This window comes from Martes martes (genome assembly GCF_963455335.1).
Source record: "Martes martes genome assembly, chromosome: 5".
In the NCBI taxonomy this organism is placed as follows: Eukaryota; Metazoa; Chordata; class Mammalia; order Carnivora; family Mustelidae; genus Martes; species Martes martes.
The window spans coordinates 95,850,450-95,876,013 of NC_137892.1; the positions used below are offsets into that span (position 1 = coordinate 95,850,450).

Below are 25,564 nucleotides of genomic sequence, written 5' to 3' on the forward strand. Positions count from 1 at the left end.
GGCAGGTTTTTTTTCTTTTAACCTTTTCAATTGTTACTTCCTTTTTTAAATTACACCATCATTAAATAAGTAACATTTATTCCATGCATAAAATTAAGAAAAATTTGAAAATCACTCAATATTTTACCAGCCAAATAAAACCACTACTTGACTATGAATTTCCAGAACGTTTCCAGGCTTATACACAAGTAGAAATACTACTGGTTCACACCTCGTCTGGGTGCCCACCTGCTGAGCACTCAACACAGGCTGGACTCTGTGCCCAGGCCTTTAGATGTGTTAATCCCACCCAATTCTTGCAACTCTGCAAGACCTGTGTTATTATGCCCATTCTACTGGAAAGAAGTAGAAGCTTAGGGAGATCAAATCACCTGCCTAGCTCTCACATGGGTTAAAAGAGACTGACCTGGATTTCAGCCCTCCAGCCTGTGTCCCAAGCCACTCGCTTTGCATGTTTGCTGAGTTTTTTACATTTTCTTTTTCCTTTTTTTTTTTTTTCCTGTTCCTTAACTTAGCAATATATGCAAACAGCAAACATCTTTCTTGCCAGTAAGTATACACTTAGGTCATTCTGCTGTGTGACATGCCCTTGTGTGGATGTGCCAGATTTTAAAGGACCAATTCCTTTTTCTTGGGCTTTCCAATTCTTTTCCTTTCTTTTCTCTTTTCTTCCTTCCTCTCTCTCACTCTTTCTTATAAAAACAAAGCAGTGACAAATTATCTTTGTACACACATCTTTGCATAACTGTGATTATTTTCCTAGGATAAATTCCAGAAAGTGGAATTGCTTGGTCCAAAGCTGGACACATTTTTAACACTATGTACATTGGTACACAATTCCCCATAGCCATTATTTACTGAGAGTTTCCACTCTTTAAAATTTGGACTGTGGTTTAACACAGAATCAGAGAACCCCTATGCAGGAAGCATCCTATATTTCTCTAAATCTACATCCAAACCATCCTTGCTTAAAAAAAAAAAAGAAAGAATGCCCAGGACACCCTGACTTCAGCAGGCCTGGCAGAAAAGCAAGGGGTGAAAGAGAGAGGCCTGGAGGGAGGTCGGGGAGGCAGAGCAGGAGAGCCAGGCTACGGGCACAGCCGACTGGCTTGGAGGAGGTTGCCCTGTCTTCCCAAGGGAAGCACAATCTTCTTGGGTCTGAGACCTTGCAGCCACTGCTGATGATCCACTGTTAAATACTGAGCTGTCCTCACTGTCCCAGCACCCACACTCTATCCAGGAAGTCAAGACGAGTCCTCTGGACCTTCGCTTCATCCAGCTGCCAACACTTTCAACATCCTGGTCTTCCTTGAATACCTTGAAGGCCTTGTAAGTTTGGAAGTCCCAAACTAGACACAGTCTTATTGTTCTCTTACCTTGTTGTTGTCTTCCTCCAAAAGGCTACAAACTCTGTCACCTAGAGAAGAAAAGGAAAGTAAGTGATTGAGACAGAGCCCTTGGGGCAAAAAAAGGCCTGGATGGAAGAGAAGTGGGACTCCTTTCATCTGTGGTGACTCTTTAGAAGCCACCGAGGTGTGAGCTGGCTGCATGCGGGCCCACATCAGACTTCCACACATGGACATTCTCCACTGGGGGCATTTCTTTCTCACTCAGTCTCTCGATGCTCCTATGCTGGCAGGAACTCCAGGGCTCTTTCCACCATGTCTCAAGGCCTTTTATTTTTTATTTTTTGAAACATTTTGTTTATTTATTTGACAGACAGAGATCACAAGTAGGCAGAGAGGCAAGCAGAGAGAGAGGAAGGGAAGCAGGCTCCCTGCTGAGCAGAGAGACTGATGCGGGGCTCGATCCCAGGACCCTGGGATCATGACCTGAGCTGAAGGCAGAGGCTTTAACCCACTGAGCCACCCAGGGACCCCTCAAGGCCTTTTATAAACAGAAAATCATCCTTTCATGTATTTTGAGTCATAGAGGCATTCATCAGGCCTTTACTGAGCACCAGCTATATGCCAGGCACTGTCCTCAGGCTCTGGAGATACAGCAGTAGACAAAGGAGACAAATACCCTGCCTTCATGGAGCTTGCATTCTATGAGGCAAGACCAACAACCAGAGAAGGAAATAAAATACAGTATATAGTAGTCAGAAGAGGAAAGTGTTCTGGAGGGAAAAGCAAATAGGAGAAAGTCAAGGGAGTGTTAGAGCAGGTGGGCAGGAGTACTGAAACTCTAAATAGTATGGCCAGGGAAAGTGAATTATGAATAAAGACCTGAAAGAAATAAAGGCCTGAGCCCTGACATTTAATGGGAAAGAAGCTTTCCAGGTGGAGGGAACGTAACAGCATGTGCAAAGGCCCAGAGGTGAGAGGCTGTTTGACATGGTAAAGATCATTGGGGAGGGTGGTGTGGCCAGAGCAGGGTGAGTGAAGGGGAGGTAAGATAGGGGATCAGAGAGGGAGTGAGATTCTGAACATGCAGGGCACAAAAAGAAGGCCCTTGGATAAACCTGAGCTTTGACTCAGATGGGAGCCACTGGAGAGTTTTACACAGAAAAGTGACATGATGTGACTCACACCTTAACACTATCACTCTGAGGGTGCCTGGGTGGCTCAGTTGGTTAAGCATCTGACACTCTTGATTTCAGCTCAGGTCATGATTTCAGGATCATGAGATCACCCTTGCACTGGGCTCCACGCTGGGCATGCAGCCTGCTTAAGATTCTCTCTCTCCCTCTCCCCCTCTGCCCACTTCTTAAAAACAAAACAAAACAAAAGCCCATCCCCCCGCCAATATCACTCAGGACACTATGTTGAGAATAAATTGGGGAGCACAAGTAGAACCAGTTAGGAGGCTACTACAGAAATTCTGGCAAGAGATGATGGTGGCTTGGACTACAGAGGCAGCATGGAGGTACAGACATATGGTCAGATTCTAGAAAGGAGAGCCAACAGGATCACTGATGGATTAGAGGTGGGTTTGAAATAAAGAATTCCAACAGGACTCTGAGACTTTTGCCTCAAGCAAATAGAATTAGAACTAGAATTTCTACTGTCTGGCTTGCATTGTGCTGGTGGAGCCTGTTGGAGGAGGGAGATAAGGAACTTAGTTTTGGAGATGTTAAGTAGGAGATGCCTTTTAGAGACTCATATGGAGAGGTCTGTAGGCAGGTGGATATGTGAATTCAGGGGAGAGGTCTAGACTAGCCATGAAAATTTGCAAGTGCTCAGAGTGTGGCTCTTTAAAGCAGTGACAGGATAAGGCCACCGAGGGGGTGACTGTCAACAGGGACACTAAGGACTGAGGGACAGTAAAGGAGACTGAGAAGGGGTACAATAGGAGGAAAACCAGGAGAAAGGGGTTCAAGGAGGATGGCCAAATCCACTGTGATAGGTCAAGTCATGTGAGGACAAAGAATTAATCACTGGATTTGGCATCGTAGAGTCCCAGGTGGTATTGGTCAAGGGCAGATTCAGTGGATGGGCTGGGATGACAACCTGACTGCAACAGGTTCAAAAGAGAGCTGAAGTCATCAGCCTATAGGCAGAGTGAGATGGCGGCCGCAGGAGCCCAGGGAGTCCTGGGAGCCCTGGGAGCCCTGGGAGTGAAGGGGGAAGAGGTGATCAGACGAATTGCTTCCACCTGTACTTCACTCCTGTATAAAACATAGCACACCAAGCTGGCATTTCCACAGCCCATGTCAGTGGCAGCCGTAGTTACCAAGCTGGACCAGGTTCTGCAGGTTGCTGACTTTCAGCCAGCGTCTGTCCCTGTAAGCCAGCTAACTGCCTATTTCTAGACTCCCATGAAGGAGTTCTCATTTTTCTCACTGCTCCCTGTCACTTTAGGATCAATGCCCAGAGCTTGGGGCTGCTGAGTATGTCCTCTGCTGCTTAGAAACCAAGATCTCATTTGGGCCGCTTCTCCTGATGGGAAGTCAGAGGGAACAGAAGAGGTAATAGAGCCTGACTTGTGGAGGAGGCGATCATCCTGGGGAGACAGATGCCAACAAATGCAGCAAAGCCAACCAATGAGATGGGGTGAGAGGAAGCTTTGGGGTCAGGTGGCCTGTCTGGGCGCGGTGTTCGTGTTGGGCTAGTTCTCCACATGCTGGCCCCTGACCCACTACTTTTCGGCGTCCAAATATCCCAGAGCTGGCCAGGGCCTGCGGTCATCTAAGTACAGGGCCAAAAGGAGACATTCTCTTCCTCTTCTCTCTTTAATATATACTGTGGGATTTTCTCTCTGTGGTTACGAAAAATGTGCATTTTCACTGAAGGATTAGAAAATACTGAAAAGAGGAGGAAAAAAATCACTTACAATTCTACTACCCAGAGAGGACTACTGCTCATACTTGGTATACATCCTTGGAGACATTTTTCTATGCATATACACAGAGTTTTTAAAAATCAGATCAGGTTGGGGCACCTGGGTGGCTCAGTCAGTTGAGCACCGACTCTTGATTTCAGCTCAGGTCAGGATCTCAGGGTCAAGATCCAGCCTTGGTGGGGTTAGGGTTGGGGGTCTGGGGTCTGTACTCAGTGGGCAGTCTGCTTCTCTCCCTCCGCCCCTCCCCACACTTGAACTCACACTCTCTCAAATAAATAAATAAATCTTTTTTAAAAAAGCAAGATGGGGTTGTCCATTTTTTTCTGTGTACAGTTTTTTTTAAAAGAGATTTTGTTTATTTATTTGACAGAGAGAGATCATAAGTAGGCAGGCAGAAGAGAGAGGGGGAAGCAGGCTCCCCACTGAGTGGAGAGCCTGATGCAGGGCTCAATCCCAGGACCCTGAGATTATGACCCGAGCCGAAGGCAAAGGCTTAACCCACTAAGCCACCCAGGTGCCCCTGTGTACACCGTTTTAGTCATGAATTTTGACTAAACCTATTATAAGCACCCTTCTAATGCCATTAATTTTCTTCCATGTGCTGATTTTAATGCCTGCACAGTATTCTACTTAATGCACGTTTTTACCATAATTCATTTAATCCCCGAACATTGGCCATTTAGATTGTTTCCAAGTGACTGCCACTAGGAGTAAACTGCATCTTTTTTCCTTAGTGGGGTAGGTTTGCAAATCCCTGATTGTCTTCTTGGGTTGAGGAAACCAACATCACTGCCCAGTGGGAGTGTCAGGGGTCTCATGGCATCAAGAAGCAGCCTGAAGCCCAAAACAGTGGAAGAGCAGAGCTGAGCCTTTTACTAAGGAGCCAGAATCCACTCAGATGCCAGAGGCTGATTTTATCCTCAGATACACCCTGGTCTGGAGTTTTCCTCCCTCAATGGTCTAAACACTAGGGAAACAATAGGCCCCACTCTTAAACCCAGTGAAATCCAAAGGGATTCCCTACCTGAGCCAGGAAGAGGGTGTCTCCCTCTGAGGGAAGGATACAGAGCACCCCCATCTTTCTTTGAATCCCCCTTGGGGGAGCTCCCCCTTTCCATCCCTCCCTAGGGAAAACATCCAGGTAGTCAGGCATTCAGTCTTTTGGGGGGGGGGGGCAGTGCTGCCAGGAAGGGCCTGGGACACAGAAAGTTCTACAGAAATGTCAGCTCCTCTCCTATCTCCGACCCAGCCTTGCTTTGGAATCTCCAAATTCCCCAGAAGGGCTGGCAGGGGCAGTCTGTGCCCCTAATGAAAGGAGTGTCCTGGGGAGCAGTGAGTTCCGGAATGAGGTGGGAAAAGCTGAGGAAAACCTGAGTTTGAGTCCCAGCTCTGGCACATTCCAGTTTCATTTTGGGCAAGTGACTTCACCTATGGAATGCAAGCTCCAGAAGCAGGGGACTTGGGTCAGTTTTGTGTACTGTTATACAGGCAACATTTAGCATGTAGGTGATGCTCAGTTAATACTATGCCAAGGCAATGCATGATCCTTTCTAACCTTCAGTTTGCTTATCTATAAAATGGGGATGATAAAACCTATCTCACAGGCTTATTGTGAGGACTAAATAAAAAATGGGTAAAATGCTTAACAGAGTGTCTGGTGCTCAACAAGCGCCAGTCCAAAGCCCTGGAAAGTTGCTTCCATGGCAGCTCTGCAGGTCCCCCTTATTAGATAGAATTAGTTTGCCTCCACTCTGCTCACTATTTGCACCCCAAACAAGCCTCTGGTCTGGTACAGATCACACAGTGAGTGTGCTTGTCCAACTCCCTTGTTAGGCTTTAAGGTGGTTTAAGGACAAGAATTTTGCTTCTGTATCCTCTGTGCCTCTGAACAATACTACGAAGTAAGCAAGGTCATTATCAGCATTCTACAGATAAAGGAAACTAAGGTTCAGAAAGGTTAGGTGCTTTGCCCTAGTCACACCAATGGAGCCGCAGAGCAAGATCTAAATCTGCTTCTGATCTCTGTTCTCTTGTAAGTGATTCTCTTGCAAATGGGATTGGGGGAGGGGACAGGTGGGTGAGGTGAGGAGGGAGCAAGCCAGTTTCCTAAGGGAGGCAGGAAAAAAGGAGGTCCTCCGGAAGTCAGCAGACACTGACAATCACCTGAGCCCATCTCATCTTCCTGTGGATAATCATGTATGCAGCAGCTGTAATCCCCAGAGACCTGTGATTTGATTGGTCTGGGCCAAGCAGATGCAAAAGCAGGGGTCCCTGGGCTCCCTTGGTCAATGTGGAGCCCAGCCAGCAAGGGGAATTGGGTTTCCCCAGCCCAGAGCTGATGGTCATGGCCCCAGCATCATGGGGAATGGCCGGAGGGCACCTGGTCAGAATTGCCCTATCCTCAGGTATGGGGCAGGAAGGGCTCTCCACCAGACGAAAAGCATCTTGATTTGCTCATCTCTGTGACTCCAGGATTCTGCTGAATGGTGAAAGCCCCCAGCCTCCAGTGCTGGGGAGTGCTGGGAGCTAGACTCAGACCAGGCATGTGAAAGGAGGGAACAAGAGACCAGGAAGAAGGGTTTTTAAAGATTTTATTTATTTATTTGAGAGAGAGAGAGAGAGCACTTGGGAGTACCCACATGGTGGGGGGGGGGGGCGCAGAGGGAGAGGGAGAAGCAGACTCCCCCATGAGCCAGGAGCTGGATATGAGGATCAATCCCAAGATCTCAGTATCATGACCTGAGCAAACGCTTAACTGACTGGGTCACCCAGGTGCCCCTGGGAAGAACGGTTTTTAATGACCAGGAATGGCCTCTGTCTCCCTCCCCACTATTAAATCGGGTGTTTCTGGAGGGTAGGTCTGTGGCTGATTCATCTGTGTTTCTACCACACCCAGTAGATTTCTTGGCAGAAAGTTGGTACTCAGTGTAGCTTATTGGAGGTATAACTGGAAGCCAGCACCCAGGACGACAGATGGCATCTGCTTTTTGTACCTGGGTCATCCAGGAAATGGCCTGTCTGGCTGGTCCAGTGTCCTGACCAGGACAACCCGGGGAGGGGCAGGGACTCTTCACCTGAGGCATTCAGAGTTGACCTCCCTCCCGAAGCCCCACCCAAGTGACTCTCTCACCCTTAGCCAAGGAGAGACCTTTTGGGAGAAACCTCCAGGATCCATGTGTCCCTCTGATGATAGAAATGGACTGGGTGTGTGGTGTAACACCTTTGTCCCTGGGAACCTGGGAGGGCTGTAGGCCACTAGAAAGAGAAATCTAGAGCAGTTATCTCTTTATTGAGAGTAAAACTGCTGCTTTTGCCTGAAAGGTCAGATCAGCAGATTGCTTTTCCATTGGCCATCCCCACAGCAAGCATGTACTGCATGGCTACAAATAATCTTGATGTTGCATATTTAAAATGACGCCTTTTTACATCCAGATGGCCAAGAGACACCTGAAAAGATACTTAACATCACTCATTGTCAGTGAAATGCAAATCAAAACTACAATGAGATCTCACCTCACACCTGTCAGAATGGCTAAAATCAACAACACAAGAAAGAAGTGTTGGTGAGGATGTGGAGAAAAAGGAACCCTCATGTGGTGTTGGTGGGAATGCAAACTAGTGCAGCCACTGTGGTTCTTCAAAAAGTTAAAAATAGAACTATCCTATGATCCAGTAATCACACAAGCATCTATCCCAAAAATACAAAAACATTAATTTGAAGGAATATATGCACCCTTATGTTTATAGCAGCATTACTGACAAGTGCTGAATTTTAGAAGCAGCCCAAGTGTCCATGGAAAGATGAATGGATAAAGAAGATAAACACACACACACACACACCATGGAATATAATTCTGCCATAAAAAAGAATGAAATCTGCCATTTGCAACATCATGGATGGAGCTAGAGAGTATAATGCTCAGTGAAATAGGTCAGAGACAGACAATTACTATACAATTTTACTCATATGTGGACTTTAACAAGCAAAATGAACGAGCAAAGGAAAAACAAAGAGAGAGAAACATGGGTGCCTGGGCAGCTCAGTTGGTTAAGCATCTGTCTTCGGCTCAGGTCATGATCCCAGGGCGCTGGGAGCCAGTCCCCCATCGGTTTCCCTGCTCAGTGGGGAGTCTGCTTCTCCCTCTACCCCTCCCCACTGCTCATGATCTCCCTCCGTCTCACTCTTTCTCTCAAATAAATAAATAATATCTTTAAAAAGAGAGAGAGAGACAGAGGGAAAGAGACCAAGAAACAGACTCTTAAATCTAGAGAACAAACTGATGGTTCCCAGAGGGGAAGTGGGTGGGGGGATGGGTGAAATAGGTGATGGGATTAAGGAGCGCACTTGTTGGAATTGTTGAATCACTATGTTGTACACCTGAAACTGATATAACACTGTATGTTAACTATCCTGGAATTAAATTTTTTAAAATTACATTTAGAAAAATTGAAAGTAAAATAACAGCCTTTTAAAAATCCCTGTTTGCCCATCAGTGTAAATGGAGTATCCCTCCGTAGATGTGATGCATATAGAGCTTATCTCTACAAGGCCGTAGATGTGATGCGTATAGAGCTTATCTCTACAAGGCCAAATGCAGTACGCATTTATCACCTGTATATCTGTATAGCTTTAAGCTTCAGGCTGTATGCACCCAGACCATGGAGCGGGGACATCCCAGAGAATAGCCTTTATTCATGTCCATCCATGGGCCTTAAATTAAGTCTATAAATTAGTCTAAATTCCTCAGCCTCCAGGTCACCGTCCACTACACCTGTCCACACTGCCGTCTCATCTTGCCGTTGGCTTACCTCACACTGTGGTTCAGGTGAGGTGCAACTGGCTGGACCAGGTGGCTTTGGCTTAAGCCAGTGGTTCTCAAAGTGGGGCTTCTAGACCAGGAGCATCAACATCACCTGGGACTTGTTAGAAAATGCAAATTCTCAGAACCTCTGGGTACACTCAGAACTCTGGGGTGGGGCCCAGCCATCTGTGTTTTCAGAAGGCCTCCAGGCAATTCTGACACGCACTCACTAATGCTCAGGAACCACCTGGTGATGTGGCTGCCTGAACCTGGGCTGCCCTTCTCAGGCCTCTTCTGTCTCTTGTCCTCTCAACACCACACTATCCCTTTAGGAAGCCCTCCTAGTCCCCTGCGCACCTGTGAGGGTCTCTTCCCAGAACACACAGCCCCTCCCCCTTCCGGTGAAAAGGCTTCCTTTCTGCTCCTCTTCACAGCATGCATGTTCTGCTTCATTGTGCAGCAGAACTGTAAGCCTGTCAGAGGCCTCCCAGACGGATTCCACTCTACTGCTTACAACCACGTTGCTCCAAAGGCACCTTCAGCAGTAAGGGTCTCACGTCACTCACTGTCCACAAACATCAACGGAGGGCCTGTGGCATGTGGCAGAGACTGGGCCAGGCACTAGGGGTTCCCAGATGAGAGGTGTGGTCCCAGAATCATATAATATGCACTTTTTTGGTGTCTGGCTTCTTTTGTTCCACATGTCTGTGAGATTCGTCTCTGTTGTTCTGTGTCACCATAGTGTGTTCTTTTTTTTTACATGGCTGTGGTATATTCCACGGTACGGATATGATGCAATTTCTTTATCCTTCCTATTACGAGGGGACATTTGGGCTGTTTCCAGTTTGGGACTTCTATGAATAAAAACGCTACAAACATGGGAGGATATACGCACTCATTCCTCTTGAGCATATACCAGAAGTGGAATTCATGGCCTATGAAATGGGGATAATCTTAGCGTTAGTTGGTACTGCTAAAAATTTTTCCAAGGTGATTATACCAACTGGCACTTCTGCCAGGAGCACAGAAGGGTTTGGCAGTATTTGGTGTTATCAGTCTTTCAAGTCTCAGTCCTTTGGGTGAGTGTATATCTTGTAAGTTTTAATTTGCTTATTGGCTATATAGATATCCACTTGTAAGATGTTGCTGATCAAGACTTTTGCCTATTTTGGGGATGCCTGGGTGGCTCAGTTGGTTGAGTGGACGATTCTTGGTTTTGGCTCCTGTCATGTTCTCATGAGTGGTGAGATTGGTGGGAGTCTGCTCGAGGGTCTCTCCCTCTGCCCCTCCCCCACTCTTGTGGGCCTTTCTCACTCTCTCTCTCTCAAATAAATACATCTTAAAAAAAAAAAAAACTTTTGCTTATTTTGTCTTTTTCTTATTGACCTGCAGAAGTTCTTTGTACATTCTAAATAGAAGTCCCCTGTCAGGTACATTACTGAAAATATCGGTCTGTGACTTGCATTTTCACCCTTCCAGTGGTAACTTTTGGTGAAGAGAAGTTCATGAAATGTCAATTTATCTATATTTTCATCTATGACTAGTGTTTCCTGGCATCCTATCTGAGAAATCTTTATTTTAATATTAGGAAATCCAGTGGACACAGCAATAATGACAAAAATCACTACTACTAGAAAAAAACACAAAGAAGTAATGGAGAAAGTCTGAGTGTGAGTGTGGGAAAAACAGTGGCTCATGAGGGTGTGCCTGCCTGAGTGTGCCGCACAAAACCTGGGCTTTCTTCTGGGATGGGATGGAGGGGAGAGGTGAGTCTCAGGACAGTTCAAAGCACACAAACTGGTGTCCAGTTTGGGGGGGGTGCTGTGGCAGGGGCTGAGAACAGTTCTGTGAGGTCAGGGGGCCCCTGACTGACTGACTCAAGAGAAGAACCCCCTCTTTTCATGTGTGTTCAACTGGGCACAGCCCCCCAAACCCTGCGGGCATCCCCTACCCCAGGCCCTGCTCCTCCTCCCGTGCCAGAGTCTGCAAAGAAAGAAGTGTTGACACTTGTCCAGCTGGCTCGAGAAGGGGAAATTCTCCCCTCCCTGAGTCACCACTGGCAGAAGGAGCTTCACATAACAAGCACGGGACGACAAATGATCACTCTGCTTGTTTCATTATGCTGCATCACCTCCAAAATCCCCTGTGAGGCTTTCGAATGAAGTCTGGATCCAAAAACTTTCCCCATGTTTCCCCCAGTTTGAACAGAACAATACCCAGGGAATCACAAGCTGACTTGTAAAATTGACTTCCCCAAAGAAAACAAAACAGGTCTCAGACTCGGGGTTCTAATATGCAGTCTGGAGAGAGCTGGGGGTGGTTGTAGAAGGCTGGTGGCCCCTGTCCCCTTGCCAAGAGGACCCCAACCCAACAGATTGACCCAAGCCTCCTTCTGCCTCCTCCAGCAGAAAGTCAGCTCTGGAGTTGGTGGGGGTGTCTTTCTTCCCATCCAGCTTAATGGAGATAGAGTGCACGTGGCCTGGGGAGCTCAGAGACACTGCCTACAAGCCCCCAACATCATAGGTGGACGGAAGCACACCTCCTCTCTAGAGCACGGCAGTGACCACAGCTGGGTGACAGACATCCATTTCTAACATGTTCGCACTACTAGCTTTGGGGAAAACCACAAGTGATCTCTAGCAGCACCCAGGTTCCTTGTTTAAGCCGCCCCTCCCCACCACCTCTTCCCATTTACCATCTTTTCACAGAACTCAGAGCTCCAGGGTAGGGACAGGAAAAGGGTCCTTGAAATCCACACACAGTGTGTAAAATTCTGGGTGTTTGTCCATCTATTTCCTCTGATTCTGGAAGGGGTGGGTGACCTCCACAAGGCTTAGAACAGCTGGGCCAGGCCTCTTTAAATAGAATGCATCAGTTTGATAAAGTTAATTTGCATTAATGAGTTATGCATCTTCAGCTAACTGCACTTCCAAAATAACAGCTGGGTAAGGAAAATACGTAACTGGAAATACATTTCTAATGGCAAACTTGAGGTACCTGAGCGGGGGGAGGAGGACTCTGAAGCAGGAGGTCCTTCTTGTTTCCTTTAAGCCACTACCACTAGTGCATAAAACCAGTTTTTCTCTCAAGATACTTTTCAGAGGCTACTGGAAGGGGGAATGGGAGTTGGTGATGAGGATGTGTCAAAAGACATAAGCGTTTCTCAGATGGAGCCCAGCCCGGCAGGTTTCAGAAACCCTCAAGGCCACTGAGGCTGCTAAGACCTTGAAAAAGGAGAGAAGATTCCCACCCTGACTTAGGGGCCCAGGAACCACGCTTCTGTCACACAAGATTCAAGTGGGCAGAGTGTGCCTGGAGCACACGCTCCTTCCTGCAAGGACGATGTCCCTAGAAGACCTATGTCTGCTGCATTCTATACCCCCACTCTCCAATGGTGACAAGTCATAGCTTCCCTCACAAGGAACAATCTGAAGACCCAGCTCTTGTTCCTCTGGTCTCTCACTGAGCCTTCTGACTTAGCCAGGGCCCTGCCCCCACTACGGTCAGGAGGAAGTGATTCTGTAAGGTAGCCCAGGGACTCCCAGGGCTGGCTCAGACATCACGCTGTTAAATAAGTGGGAGTTTTTCCAGTGTTTTCAGAAACTGTTGTTTAAAAAACATATATACATAGAACCATCCAAACTGTTTATGTAACCCTCGGGAAGTCTCAACAGATATGGCTCCCTGTTTGTGACTGTGGCCAGGACTTAAAAAATCAAGGAGAGGGGCTGTCAAAACTAGAGGGGCTGTCGTGTTAAAGTTCTGTGCTTTCGTAACCCAGTTCAAAATTTTATTCTACTTTGAGAAGTTTCTTTTCATGCCCTTTTGCCCTTTTCTGGTTTTCTTTCCCTTCAAGGTCTGCTGCTGTGCACCGAATGCTTCTGACAGTTTCTGGGCACATCAGAACTGTCACTCTGGAGACCAGAATCTGCCTAGAACTCAGGTTTATAGGGGTGTTTAAGAAAAATGATGCTGTAATTCATTTAAAAAGCCTAGCAACAGTGTCTTCTCATAGATATTCTGTGCTTACTAGCATCAACAGGGCTCTCTTCCCCGCCCTCTACACACAAGCAGGGTCTGCTGTCTCTGGGTTGTCCTCCTTGGAGATGGGCATCAACTCTAAGGGGTTCAGCTCACTGGATCTGTGCCAACCAAATCCATATGGTCCCTAAACCACAAATTCTGATTACGAAGGGGATGCAAAGCTCCTCAGGGGACAATTACAATGTGAAGGTGATGATCTGGGCTTCTTCCTAGAATCAACCTGGTGTCTCCATTACTCAGTGCCCACCATCCAAGTGGAATCTGGCTCTCATCGGAAAACATCCTTTTTTTTTTTTTTTTTTTTTTTTTAGAAAGACTAATCTTCTTTGGATTAAAGAAGTGGTTTGGATCATGGACTTTACTGGTAAAAAAAGAATTTGATGAGAACTCTGACTCCACCAAATGTATAATTTGATACCACTTGAGGAGAGAGGGTGGGTCCAACAACCTCTGAAGATAAGCCTGTGAACCCAGAGATAAAAACCTTGGGCTTACAATGGGCTTCCTAACACTATAAGCTCTAAGAATGCCTAGCCACTGCCAAATTGGCACCAACAGCCAAGGCCTCAGCCTAGAACCTCCTTGCTGATACTTGCACTGAGTGCAGTACTGGAGAAGGCAGAGGCACATGGCCCTCACTCTGATATAAGAAGACCCTTAGGGGGTGCCTGGGTGGCTGAGTGGGTTAAAGCCTCTGCCTTCGGCTCAGGTCATGATCTCAGGGTTCTGGGATTGAGCCCCGCATCGGGCTCTCTGCTCAGCAGGGAACCTGTTTCCCTTCCTCTCTCTCTCCCTGCCTCTCTGCCTACTTGTGATCTCTGTCTGTCAAATAAATAAATAAATAAAAATCTTAAAAAAAAAAAAAAGAAGACCCTTGGGTGTCTCTTAAGATCCTGACAGGTTGGAGATGGTGAGGGGAGAATGGAGGGCGTGGCCAATCCAGCCCCAGGCTCCTACAGCTGAGGGATAGCAGCTAAAGGAAATCTAAAGGGGGGGGAGGAGGGTAGAGAGTCTGGGCCAGCATTTCTTCCTCTGTTCTCTCCACCCACCCTCATCCTCACCAACCTCTAATGTTAGCCCAACTATGCCCACTCCAGAGACCCTCAGCCATTTCCCACAGGTCCCCTCCAAGAGGAGTTCTTTAATTGGTGGTTGTGGGTAAGAAAAGGAAAAAATATTTCCATCCCTCCCAGCTTCCTCCACTCCACAAACACCCAACCAAAAAATGATTACTCATCTGACCTGGAGATTTCATCCCAGGTCTTATAATGGTTCTTCTTACACCCATAAGGAGAATGAGTGATGAACAAATGCAAAATCCCAACTCCTAAAAATGTGGTTGAAAGAGGGAAGCCCCCCTCAAAAATTCCCATCTGTTGACCAGAGGCAATAAAATGATGACTTAAAAAAATTTGGGGTCTTTCCAAATCATGGAGGAATATATGAACAGAGGAAGACGTGCTCTAGTTTTGAAACTCTGACTTGGTACCAAGCTAGGTGATGCTTAATGACAGTAAACATCCCACCCTCTCCCCAAGACCTTGCCCTGCCCATATGAGGCACAGGTAATTCAACATTTATGGATCACTGACTGTGTGCTTCCAACCCTTCCAGGAGGCGGAGGTCCCTAGCCTCAAGGTGCTGTGAGAGGGGCAGGTAAACACCTCAGTCAGTATTTGTTATGCTGTGTTTTGAGGTTTGAGGGGACAAGATTCTGAGAAAAGAATAGCTAAGAATACTCCAAGTCTGGGAAGTACTAACCTACAAATAGCACCACAGGTGCAAGGAACAACTAATTCTGCATGGTGGGATCAGGGAAGATGACCCAGAGGGGGTGACATTGAAGTTGGGCTTTGAAAACACATTAGGATTTAGACTAGAATAACTGGGGAGGAGTGGCATACCAGGTAGAAAGAACTGGGTGAGCAAAGGTCAGGGTTGGGGCGGGGGTTGGGGGATTATGGACAGTTGGCTGTGTGGGATATGGCAGGTAGTCAGAGCATGGGGTCTGGAAGCAGGAAAGAAAAGGCAGGCTGTTGTTCATGACAGGCATGGACAAGTGCCATTCAGAGAAGCTGCTGTTCAGAGTGACAGCTTACGATCAGGATCTGCCAAACCATCCAGGTCAAGCTCACATTTTCTCCTGGGAAACCCCTAGCCAATGGCAGATGATAGCAGGGCTGCTAGGGCCTGCCTATTTCTCCCCAGAGTGTGATTTCTCTTGTGGGCGACCTGCACTGGAGCTCCCGACAGGGATGTGGAGACATTCTCCACCCTGCATCACGGCTGGAGGATCTTCCTCCCTGTGTCTCAGAACTCAGACCTCTGCCGAAGTCTGCCTGCCTACCCTTGCCCCCTTCCCTTTCTTTCACAGGTGGCACCCCCATAAGTCTCCTGCACCCCAAATTCCATCTGGGCGTGTGCCTCTCAGAGGACCCAAACTGACTGAGGGCCCTGGATAAATGCTCAGGCGTCTGGCCTCTGTCTTGTGGGCAATGAGGAGCCATCAAGGCTTCTTCAACAGGGGAGGGTGGGATCAGATCTGAACTTTCCAAAAGTAATCCAGCATCAGGGTGAGAAGCCAATCAGTGGGGCAGAGGTGGGTGATGAAAAGGTCATTTAAATGGACACTGCATTTATTGGTACGAGGTTTTGGCAGCCTGTGTCATTTACTATGTAGGTACCCTTTTATTCTACAGTCTCAATTTTAGAAATTTAATAGGAACAGGGGCACAAATGCATAAAAAGTGTAAGGATAAGAATGTTTATGGCGGCCTCATACACAGTTAGTTACATGACATTGGAAAACCATGATCATCACAGGAGAGAAGAGGAAATAATGACGTATCCATGCAGGGAAATCCTCCCATGCAGCCTTTGGAAGGTAGACAGTAGGTCTCTCTACTGTCTGAGCAAGAGGTACACAGTATATTGCTGTTTTTAAAAAGCCAGCTGCTAAACAAGTCTACAGCATGATGGAATTTTCAGGAACAAGACTGTGCATATATATATCTTTTATGTTTGTTTGTATAAATAAATCTGGAAAGAAATACTTACAACTGTTGATAGAGGTTACTTCTTGAGGTGGTAGGGAATTTCACTTTTTACTCTATGTATTTTTTTTTTTTAATGGAATAGAGCTGACAACCAGCATTACATTAGTTTCAGGGATACAACATAGTAATTCAATAACTCTATGTTATGCTCTGCTCACCACAAGTGTAGCTTCTATCTGTCATCATACAAGGCTGTTTTGTGTTTTCATAAAGTAGCAGTAATAGAGACTTTCTGGCTTTTATTTTTATTTTCTTTAGGGCTTTTCCATATTTTCTGATTTTTTAGATGATGCACATGTTTCATTTCTCATAACAGAAACCAAAATTTTAATTTAAAAACCTCTACGTCTACTTAGAAAAAGATATAAAAATTCTTCATATTGCCTTTCCAGAGAAAAAATAATTTTAAAAAATGGGATAGTTAGGAAATCTGTCAATGGCCTGGTCTAGGTAAACAGGAATTTGAGATGAGCTGGAATCGAGTTGAACAAGAGGGTGGTGAAGACAAAAGTCCCAGAAGCAGCCCAGGGTGCTATCCTGAGTAGCAGGCAGAAAACCCACAGGCGTGAATGGGAGAAGGCACAGGAGAGAGTATGTATGCTGAGTGTGCTGCCCTTTAAGAGGCTCAGGCCAGGACAGATGGTGGACACGAGAGGTAACATACTCCTGTCCTATAGCTCAGGAGACTACTTGGGACTAGAAACTCACGACCTACAAGAGATTCAAAATCCAACAGCAGGACTCACCAATGGATGAAGTGCTAAGTATAAACAGTGAATCATTTTTTAAAAAATCTAGAAAAACACTGGTGGATATTTATCTGCTCCAAATGGAGAAGAACTTCAAACACAAGAGCAAATAGCATTTTAAAACTCTAGAGATTTTAACATTAAAAAAAAAGAAACTATGCTTTAACAAAAAAAAACTCATACACAAAATCAAAAGGCAAGCAAAAATGGGGAGAATAATCACTACATTTACAGAGAAAATATCCTTCCTATGTAAACAGTACTGATCAGTAATGGAAAAAACATGCTCCAGAAGAAAAACAGAGCATTTTGTGTTAGTTAGAATTTAGTTCAGTTACATATAACAGAAAAAAACACTGGCTTAAATAAGATGGAAGTTTATTTCTCTCTCACGTTAAAAAAAAAGCAAAAAAAAAGGAAATCCAGAGGTGTCAGTCTGGGCTAGTATGGTGGCTCTAGGAGTCATTAGAGACCTATGCTTCTTCTAGCTCATTCTGCCCCATCCCTAAGGGCACAGTGCTCACGGTCCATGTTGGTTGATTAGCACTGGTCATTGTGCCCTCATTTAAGAAAGTGGGCTGGAGACAGGGAGAATGAATAGAAGGTACATCCCTCTCCTTTTCGGGCATCCCACATGATATTTTCACTTACATCTCACTGGCCAGAACTCAGTAACATGGCCAAACCTGGCCGCAAGGAAGCCCAGGACACATAATCTTTTAGTTGGTGGCAAAGGGCTCAGCTAAAAACTCAGTTTGTTACTAAGAAAGAAGAGGAGATAGGATATTGGAAAGCAACTAGCAAGTTCTACCATACACGTGAAGAGAATTACCAAAATACACTTGATCTTAGCCAAAAGGCCGAGAAGCGATGAGAATTACCAAAATAAATACAATATAAAAGATTTTTAAAGGGTCGACCTTACTACTAATCAAATAAACGTCAACCAGCCCTCTATGCCTTTGTCCAGCTATGATCTTGAAGGACCGGCCAGACAAGCCATTGGTGGGACAGCCAGGACGTGATGTCCTCATGACAACCCAGGTACAGCTAGCTGCCTATGGACAGAGTCCCAGGGTAAAGGCCCTTCTACCTACTGAATGGCTCCTGGCCCTTCTCCCCAGAGTCTCCCTCCAACCCAAGTGATGTCAGACTCTGAAATGCTAGGAAGTGGAGAAAATTCTTCACCCAGGGATTCTCTAACTAAACTATAGCTACAATTAAATTTTAGGTGTTTTTGAAAGTTCCTTAAAAAGTAATATCCTCATGCAAACTGAATCAGCAGTTTCAGAACTAAAAAGAACCTCTGCCCTGTGCTTGGGGTGTTACAAACTAAGCCTGAAAACTGACCACTAAAATTCAAACCAGGGTCAGGGAGAATTAGGCAACCCTGAGGTCACACTTTTGGCAAATTCGGAGCTTCACTTCTGGCTCCAGAGGCTCGTAATGTCAATGCCACCATCCCTCGGAACACACAGAACACAAGGCCACGGTGGAGTCTGAAGGCTTCTGAAGTGCTTCAGCCTGTTTTTAATCATTATGAGGTCTTTCTCCATTGCAGACTGTCACTAAGTCCTTCTCATTATTTACTAGAAAGCCTGCCTTTAGCACCCACTTCGAATTTTTGCTCTTTTTAAATGGTTGTAGATCGGGAAACAAAATAAAGGAACAAACAGTTACTTAGTGGAGTCTGGGGAGATGGTCTCCAACGCATGGGAAGCAATGGGGATGGAATGACTAAACAGACATGTGCTTAGTCACGTCAGGAACATGGTATCGGGAATACTGGATTTGAGTCTTAGTTCTACCCTTTACCCTGTACCCCGTTGGACAAATTATTAAACTTCTCTGAGCCTCACTTTCCTTTTCTTACAATGAGGTAAATATAGTACTTACCTCATAAAGCTTACCCTACTGTCAGGATCCTATAGGAAACAGAGGGCCTCCTCACACTGGAAGGGTTTAAGGAAACCAACAATGGATAAAGGAGCACTTTAGGGTTAGCAACAGTGGGGAGCTGGTACCCCCTTTAGCCTGAAGGGATAAAGGAAGGGAAGAGGTAAGGGAGCCCAGAGAAGGCAGCCATCTGGATGGGCATCTGGCAGGAGCCGTGGGTTTCCATGGAGGATACAGCAGGATTGTAATGACCTGATGTGGACCCAGGGGAATAAATTCTCAACCTAATTTTCCTGTACCCACTGATCTTCTGCCAGTGGTGGCCGTGGGCCAAAACTGGAAGCCAGACCAAGGTACATGGCACTGCACTGCATACAAGCAGCCTCCCAGGGCACAGAGAAAGGGGAGAGGGTGGGAAGCAGATCTCATGGGGCAAATGGAAGAGGTCTGGGGAACATTAAACGAAACAGAGAATGTGATAAGCTTAGCACAGTGCTTGAACATAGTAAGTCCACAAATCCTCAATAAATACTGATTAATTCTGGACTTTGGTCTCTCTCTCTCTCTTTTTCTCTCTCTCGCTACCTTTTTAACTTACTGCTTACTTCCTGGTTTTCCACAGGTTGAGATGAGTTCCCAGAAATCAAGTGTGGTTATCTATGTTGGAGGGTGTTGAAGGAGTAATGAGTGTGTAAAAAAGATGACCAGGGGTTCTGGGGGCTAGAAATGAAAGAGGGAAACAAAAGAAGGGGAGAAGAGAGGAAAGGAGGAGAGAGAGCTGAATGCTCCCATCAGGCTGGAATAAACTCAGCATTACCTACTTTATGATCATATTATGCATTTATTGGGATGTGATAACAGTCTTTGCAATTTTACAGCCTAGTCAGACTCGCGAGAAAGCCTAATGAGGCTCCCAAAGGCCTTCCTGCCTGAAATGCAAAACTTCGTTCCTACGTTTAGATGAACAGATTTTATCTCAGTGCTCCCTTCCCTCCAAAAATCCAAGCACTCAAATGTGTTCCCATGGATGTGCAAATACTTGCCTGCTCCCATCTGAGTGGCTGGTTCAGGTGACTTCTCTGTTCTGATCTGGGGAATGGTGGTGGGGGGAGCTAGTCCTCCCATGGGATGGCTCCTGGAGGGAGGGGAGGCCCACAGAGGGGTCTGAGCTTGTGAGCCTCACTTGGCCCCCTCAGAACCTGTCTTCACTCCACAAGCCGCTCTCTAATGTGTGGTACAAGCCCCAGGGCATTCTTCTCCCATCTGCTTAACAGCCCCCCCTACCCCACACCCCACCCCCCCCACCCCCGGGCCTTCGCACAGGTCACTCCCTCTGCCTAGAGCAGATGAGAGCTCTTCTTTGTCTGGCTCAGGCATCACCTCCCTCAGGGAGCCTCACATACAGTGTCTTCTTCCCTCAAGGTCCACAGGGATTGGGAAGCCCCTCCTTGGTTCTCTCACCCACAGCTCTTCCCACACTGCCTTGGTTCCCTGCCCTCCTCCCTCACAACAGACTCAACAGACTTGAGAAGGGATGCTGACATGCCCATCTTGCTTTCACCGTGTCCATCAGAGTGCCTGGCATGTAGGGCACATTCGGTAAGTTTCCTGAATGAATGCGTAGGGCATAATTCAGAAAATAAGAAATGTTACAAGTCCCAAAGCATCGACCTAACTTAGCTATGTGTTCTAGAACATCCTTGTCTCCTGCTGTCACCCTCGCTCTCCTGCCCCAACAGCAATCAGGACAGGTAACCTTATGACTGCTCACCTCCTCTGTCCTCTCTCTTCTTTTTCAGGTATTCTTGTAAATGCCACTTCCTCAGGGTCCATCCCCGACCACCCTATCCAAAGCAGCCACTTGGTCACTTGATTACACATTAGTGCATTTTAATTTGCTACATACCACGTATTGCTACTGTGAATATTTTATTTATGTGTTTAATTATTTCCAGTCTTCACCACTAGACTGTTGCCTCCATTTGAGCAGGGATGGCTGTTCATGGCTTCATGCACCACACCTAGCACAGTGTATACCACGCAGCAAAGTGTTCCTTAAATATTTGTTAAACGAATGTGAACTACTGTTACTGTGTTCTGATTTGATTTGGTGCATATCCTCTATCTCTGCTGTTGGATTAGACGCTCCAGAGAAACTCAGACGGGTCTCCCTCATGGCACTGGAAGGTGGGAGAAGGACCTCAGGTCCCTTTCTAGCCCAACGTGGGGTATGCTGCCTGCTTCCAGCTTCCTAGTGGCTGGATTCTGAGGAATCTCAGCTCAGCGTTGGTGGGTCTCAGGGGCTGGCAATGCTCCTCCAGCTTTCTGGAGCGCAGCTCCAGCTGCCCACCAGCCAGCCAGACACAGGAATTCGTCGAGAGCTCTGAAGCCAGCCAGCATCCAGAAGGAAGCAGGCATGGGCGGTCGCTGACCAACGTCTTCCTTCCCAGCTAGGGCTGCCGAGAGTGCGCAGGACTGCTGGGCCGGGTGCAGAAACCCGGCCCTGCAGTGCTTGGGCTCTGCGGTAGAACAAGGCGAGCATGGAGACGCTGTGGCCTTGCTCCTGCCCCTCCCGTTCCTGCAGAAATGGCTCTGCCAGCTCAGCCAAGGGCCAGGCCGAGAGCCTCCCACCTGCCCTGGCCCTTCCTTGAAGCCCTCGGATTTACTGGAAATCATAAACCGTTAGAGACAGCCTTTATCACACCCTCAACAGTGCACTCTTAATATTTAACGCCAGAGGCTGAAACAAGCAGGGAACTGGCCTCCTGGTTACTCCCAGTGACTGATATTTGCACCTGGTAATTGAGGTCAGATTTGCTTCTCTGAAGTCACATGATTTGCCTCAAGGCAGGAAGGTGTCTGAGCTACTTGTTGCAAAGGGACCCAGAGGTGATTACAGAAGCTGCAAAGGCTGTGCTTCTCAGGGAGCCCAGACCTGGGAGTATGGAGCTGAACTGGCAGCTGGTAAATGCCCCATTTAGGGCCTAAACCCCAATGTTTCACTGAGAGCAAACTCCTGTCACCTTCTTCCCTCTAAGACACCTGCAAAATAGAGTCACTTTGAATCTTCTCTGGAAGTGGGTGGGGCATTAATTAATTAATTAATTAACTAACTAAAACAACTAAGTAGGCACGTTGAAGAGGCCACCTGGAAGATCTGGTCACCTAAGGGTCTCCAAATCACAGTACAGGCCCCACCCTATCCAGACACCTACTCTTGCTCCAGGATTTTCTTGACCTCAGGTGTTTATATCCTGGTTGTCATGGGAGCTGCCCCAATGAACAGCAACACCACCAACCTGGCACCTCCATCGGCCTCAGCCTTGGATCCTTCTGAGAGCAGTGGAGCTCCCTGGTGGCCACTGGCGGCCCTGCCCACTGGGCTGGATGCAGCTCTAGATCAACTCCTGTGTGAGGCCTCTTTCCTATGGTCTCCTGAGGCGCCCAGTGGGTGCTCAATAAATGCTCATTGTATAAGGCACCTCTGGGAATATGTTCATTCTCAGACCTAAAGGTCCTTAAATAACCACTCAGTGGCTGCTATGGTTGGGGCAGATTCCACCCCCCCACCCTTCCCCCACTCCCGCCCATCACCCCAGTCAACCCAGGGACGACAGGCTGGGCCAGCTCCAGCCATCAGCTCCTCAGCCATCCAGGTAGCCCCCTGCTTTCCTTAGAGCCAAGAAGACACAGTCCTGTGAGGAAGGAGCCAGCCGCGGTCTGGCAGCTTGGCTGGAGGGAAGGCTGGGAGGTTGTCTGGCTACATTGGCCCTGCATGCTGCGTCCTACAGTCACAGCGGCAGATGGCCCCACTGTCCACATGCCAGTGGAACGTCACCCTTGCTGTCTGCCTGTCCACCCCAGGCACTGAGCACACTGTCCAAGTGAGTCCCTCACAACTCTTGAGGATGGATGGATGGCCTGAAAGGGACACTGCCAGGAGAATGAGGGAGGAGCCACTGTCCCTACAAGGCCCTGGAATGGCTACTAAAGAAGGATCTGCAGCGTCCCCAGAAAAGTTTCTAAGGTAGGGCAGATGTTCCCCTCTGGGACACGTAGCTCAGTCCAGAGAGCAGGCTGGGGAACAGGCCAGAGTATCTGATCTCCCCCTGTTTAGGGGGCTGCATGCGGGTTCTAGAATCAGCCAGCAAACCTGGGGTCTGCTGCATGAAAACAGTGCAGCCTTGCCCATCATTTAACCTCTGTGTCTTCATTTGGTTGTTACATGAGTTAAGAAGATCATATCACTAAAACTTCATTAGAGTAAACCTCAATACATTTAACGATATAATTACTTTTCTCCTTTCAAAAACACCAAACTAAACCGAAAGGAAACGGTGAAAGATGACAGGGCCCTACACAGCAGCATACAGTGAATGACCCACTACACCAGAAACGACTGCCAACAACCATAGAGCAGAGAGAGGTTGGAGCACCTTGGCTCACTGGCGGCACAGGGGCTCCATGAGGCTGGGCCACACATGACACCCCTTTCCACCCACACACTCGTGAGGCCCAGTGATGTTTTTAATAATAATGACAAGAATGAGAGCCCCCACAGGTCAAGCACATGCATGTTCGCATAGGTTACTTTATTTCATACTGCATTCGTCTGAGGTAGGTGTTCTCATTCCCATTTTACAGATGTAGAAACTAAGAGCTGAAGAGGCTGAGTAACTTTCCAAGCATGTGTCACCTACCCACCCCCACACACCAAGAAGCAGAGCTGGGATTCAAATCCACGCCTGATGGACTGTGGACTTCTGCACTGTGCTAGACCGCCTGAAGTGAAATTCAAAGTACTATCCATTTCCTGGGAAAACCCATCTGGGCAGTCTTTAACTCTCCTTTGTCAGAAGCAAGGGCCACCACTGTGTACTTAAGACCAGTGGGAACAGTTCTCTGGCCACAGGGTGACTGGGGCAGCTGCAAAGGGCGTCTGCCACCCCTGCCCAATACAGCAAAAGTCAGGTTTCTTTTTCCAAAGGGTTTTAAGGAGACTCCACCTATACCCAGTTCCTACACCCAGTCCTCCCACAGCAGTAAGGGTCCAGCTCTGCTCAGGGATAGAGAATTCTAGAGTACCCACCTGCTACCTGCATGCCTTTCCCAGTGCCCACCCCAGGCCAGGCTGGGTCTCTGTGAAGCCCCAGGGGGATCTGTAGGATCTGGCCACACCAGGCAAGGGGGAAGCATGGGAGCACTGGAAGCCCAATGCCTTCAAGCCCTCTATGCTTCTCAGAAAACAAAGAGGGAGTCTCCTTGACCTCTAGTCCCACAGGTACCCCTCCCTGAGGGGCTCCTAATACCCAGGATCAAGAGTCCTGTGTGCTGAGGAAACCTTCTACAATCCTCTACAAAAGCCAGAACCAGATACCAGAGGATCAGGCTCAGACAGAACTGCCCATGTGTACTGACATTATCTCCTGAGACCAAAATGAATCCCAGGGAGGAAGAGCACTGACCAGGGACCCCATGAGCCCTGGCTCCTATTTCTGGCTTTGCCTCTAACTCTCCTTATGACCTTAAGCAAGACTCTTAACCTCCCTGACCTAAGGTTTTCCTTCCTGTTAAATGGGAATAATTACATCATTATAACCACCAATCACTGAGGTTTTACTCTGAGGCAGGTCCTGTGCTAGAAACATTGTCACATTTATCCTTAGAGTGCCCTCCGAAGTAGGTACGGTTTTCATATCCATTTTCCGACAAGGAAACTGTGCAGGAACAGGAAAGTTAGGGAACATGTCCACAGTCCATGGTTGGTAAAAGTGGACCTGGGTCTCAGTACCATGTCCACTGTGACCTACAGAATTACTTTATAAAGTTCAAGGACAGATGTAAAAGTGTTTTGAAAGCAAATAAAAAGGGGGATGGGACAGGGGTTGTGTAATATAAATATAAATCACAAACCCCAGGACATGACTTAAGGGATCTTCCAAACCCCTTTAAGAACTTTCTATGGAATCTGTCTATAGAATCAAAGATCACTAAGGAGGGAGAGACCCTCAACAAGTCATTGTTTTCCTTCCTCCCTCCCTTTGGACCAGAACTCTATGCCTATCCAAAGTCTACAGGTGAGACCAGAAGGATGAAGCAAGGGGAATCTAGGGCCTTGGGTTGTTCTGTCCATTGCCAGGAGCTCACCCGTACATTTCAGGTGCTTAACTTTTTGCCAAACACTCTGTGAAGGTGCGAGCCAAGGAATGGCTGGGAAACCTCGGAACAAAACAAGTGCACTGGAGCAGCAGGGCCATAACAAGGGGCAACGTTTGCTGGGGCTGCAGCTGGGCTTTTGGCCTGCCCAGACCGCCTCAGCCCTGTGGCTCCCACTGGGGAGGAGAGACTTGCCTGGGGCCCTGCAGCTCCCAAACTCCCTGCAGGTCTCTGCAGCTCTGGGAACATGCCTGGACTGTTGCTGCACTGACCATGGAGGTCTGGCTGGGTGCCTGCCCCCTGCCTTCCCAGGGCTTCTGACAGGCTAGGAAGTGACTTATTCAAAGTCCCCCCTCTGCCCCTAACCGGTTCCGCCCAGGGAGGGACGCTGACAAACAGATGCAGTCACGCAGGGACTCACAGGGCCACGCAGGGCGGAGCTGGCTGACGCCCTGGCCATCCCAAGATTCAGGCCAGGGCACACCTATATGTACTCTGGGGTCAGTGATATCCAACCTCCCCTGGCCACGGGGTCTTGGAGAATTATTTGAAAAGAAAATACTTGAAAAGTACTTCT

At 47.4% G+C, this 25,564-nt stretch overlaps 1 protein-coding gene across 4 annotated transcripts in view; it reads right to left on the reverse strand.

Moving 5' to 3' along the window:
* The window catches only part of LOC308342794 (uncharacterized protein), a 71,140-nt gene that overhangs the window by 26,933 nt on the left and 18,643 nt on the right, over positions 1-25,564 (reverse strand). For 3 of the 4 annotated variants that reach the window (XM_080803393.1, XM_080803392.1, XM_080803391.1), the window contains exon 3: positions 1,377-1,417. In XM_080803393.1, coding sequence (XP_080659519.1) covers positions 1,377-1,417 — 41 coding nt within the window. Of the gene's footprint in view, positions 1-498; positions 1,418-25,564 lie in introns of those variants that run through there. The other variant, XM_080803390.1, reaches the window with a different exon arrangement.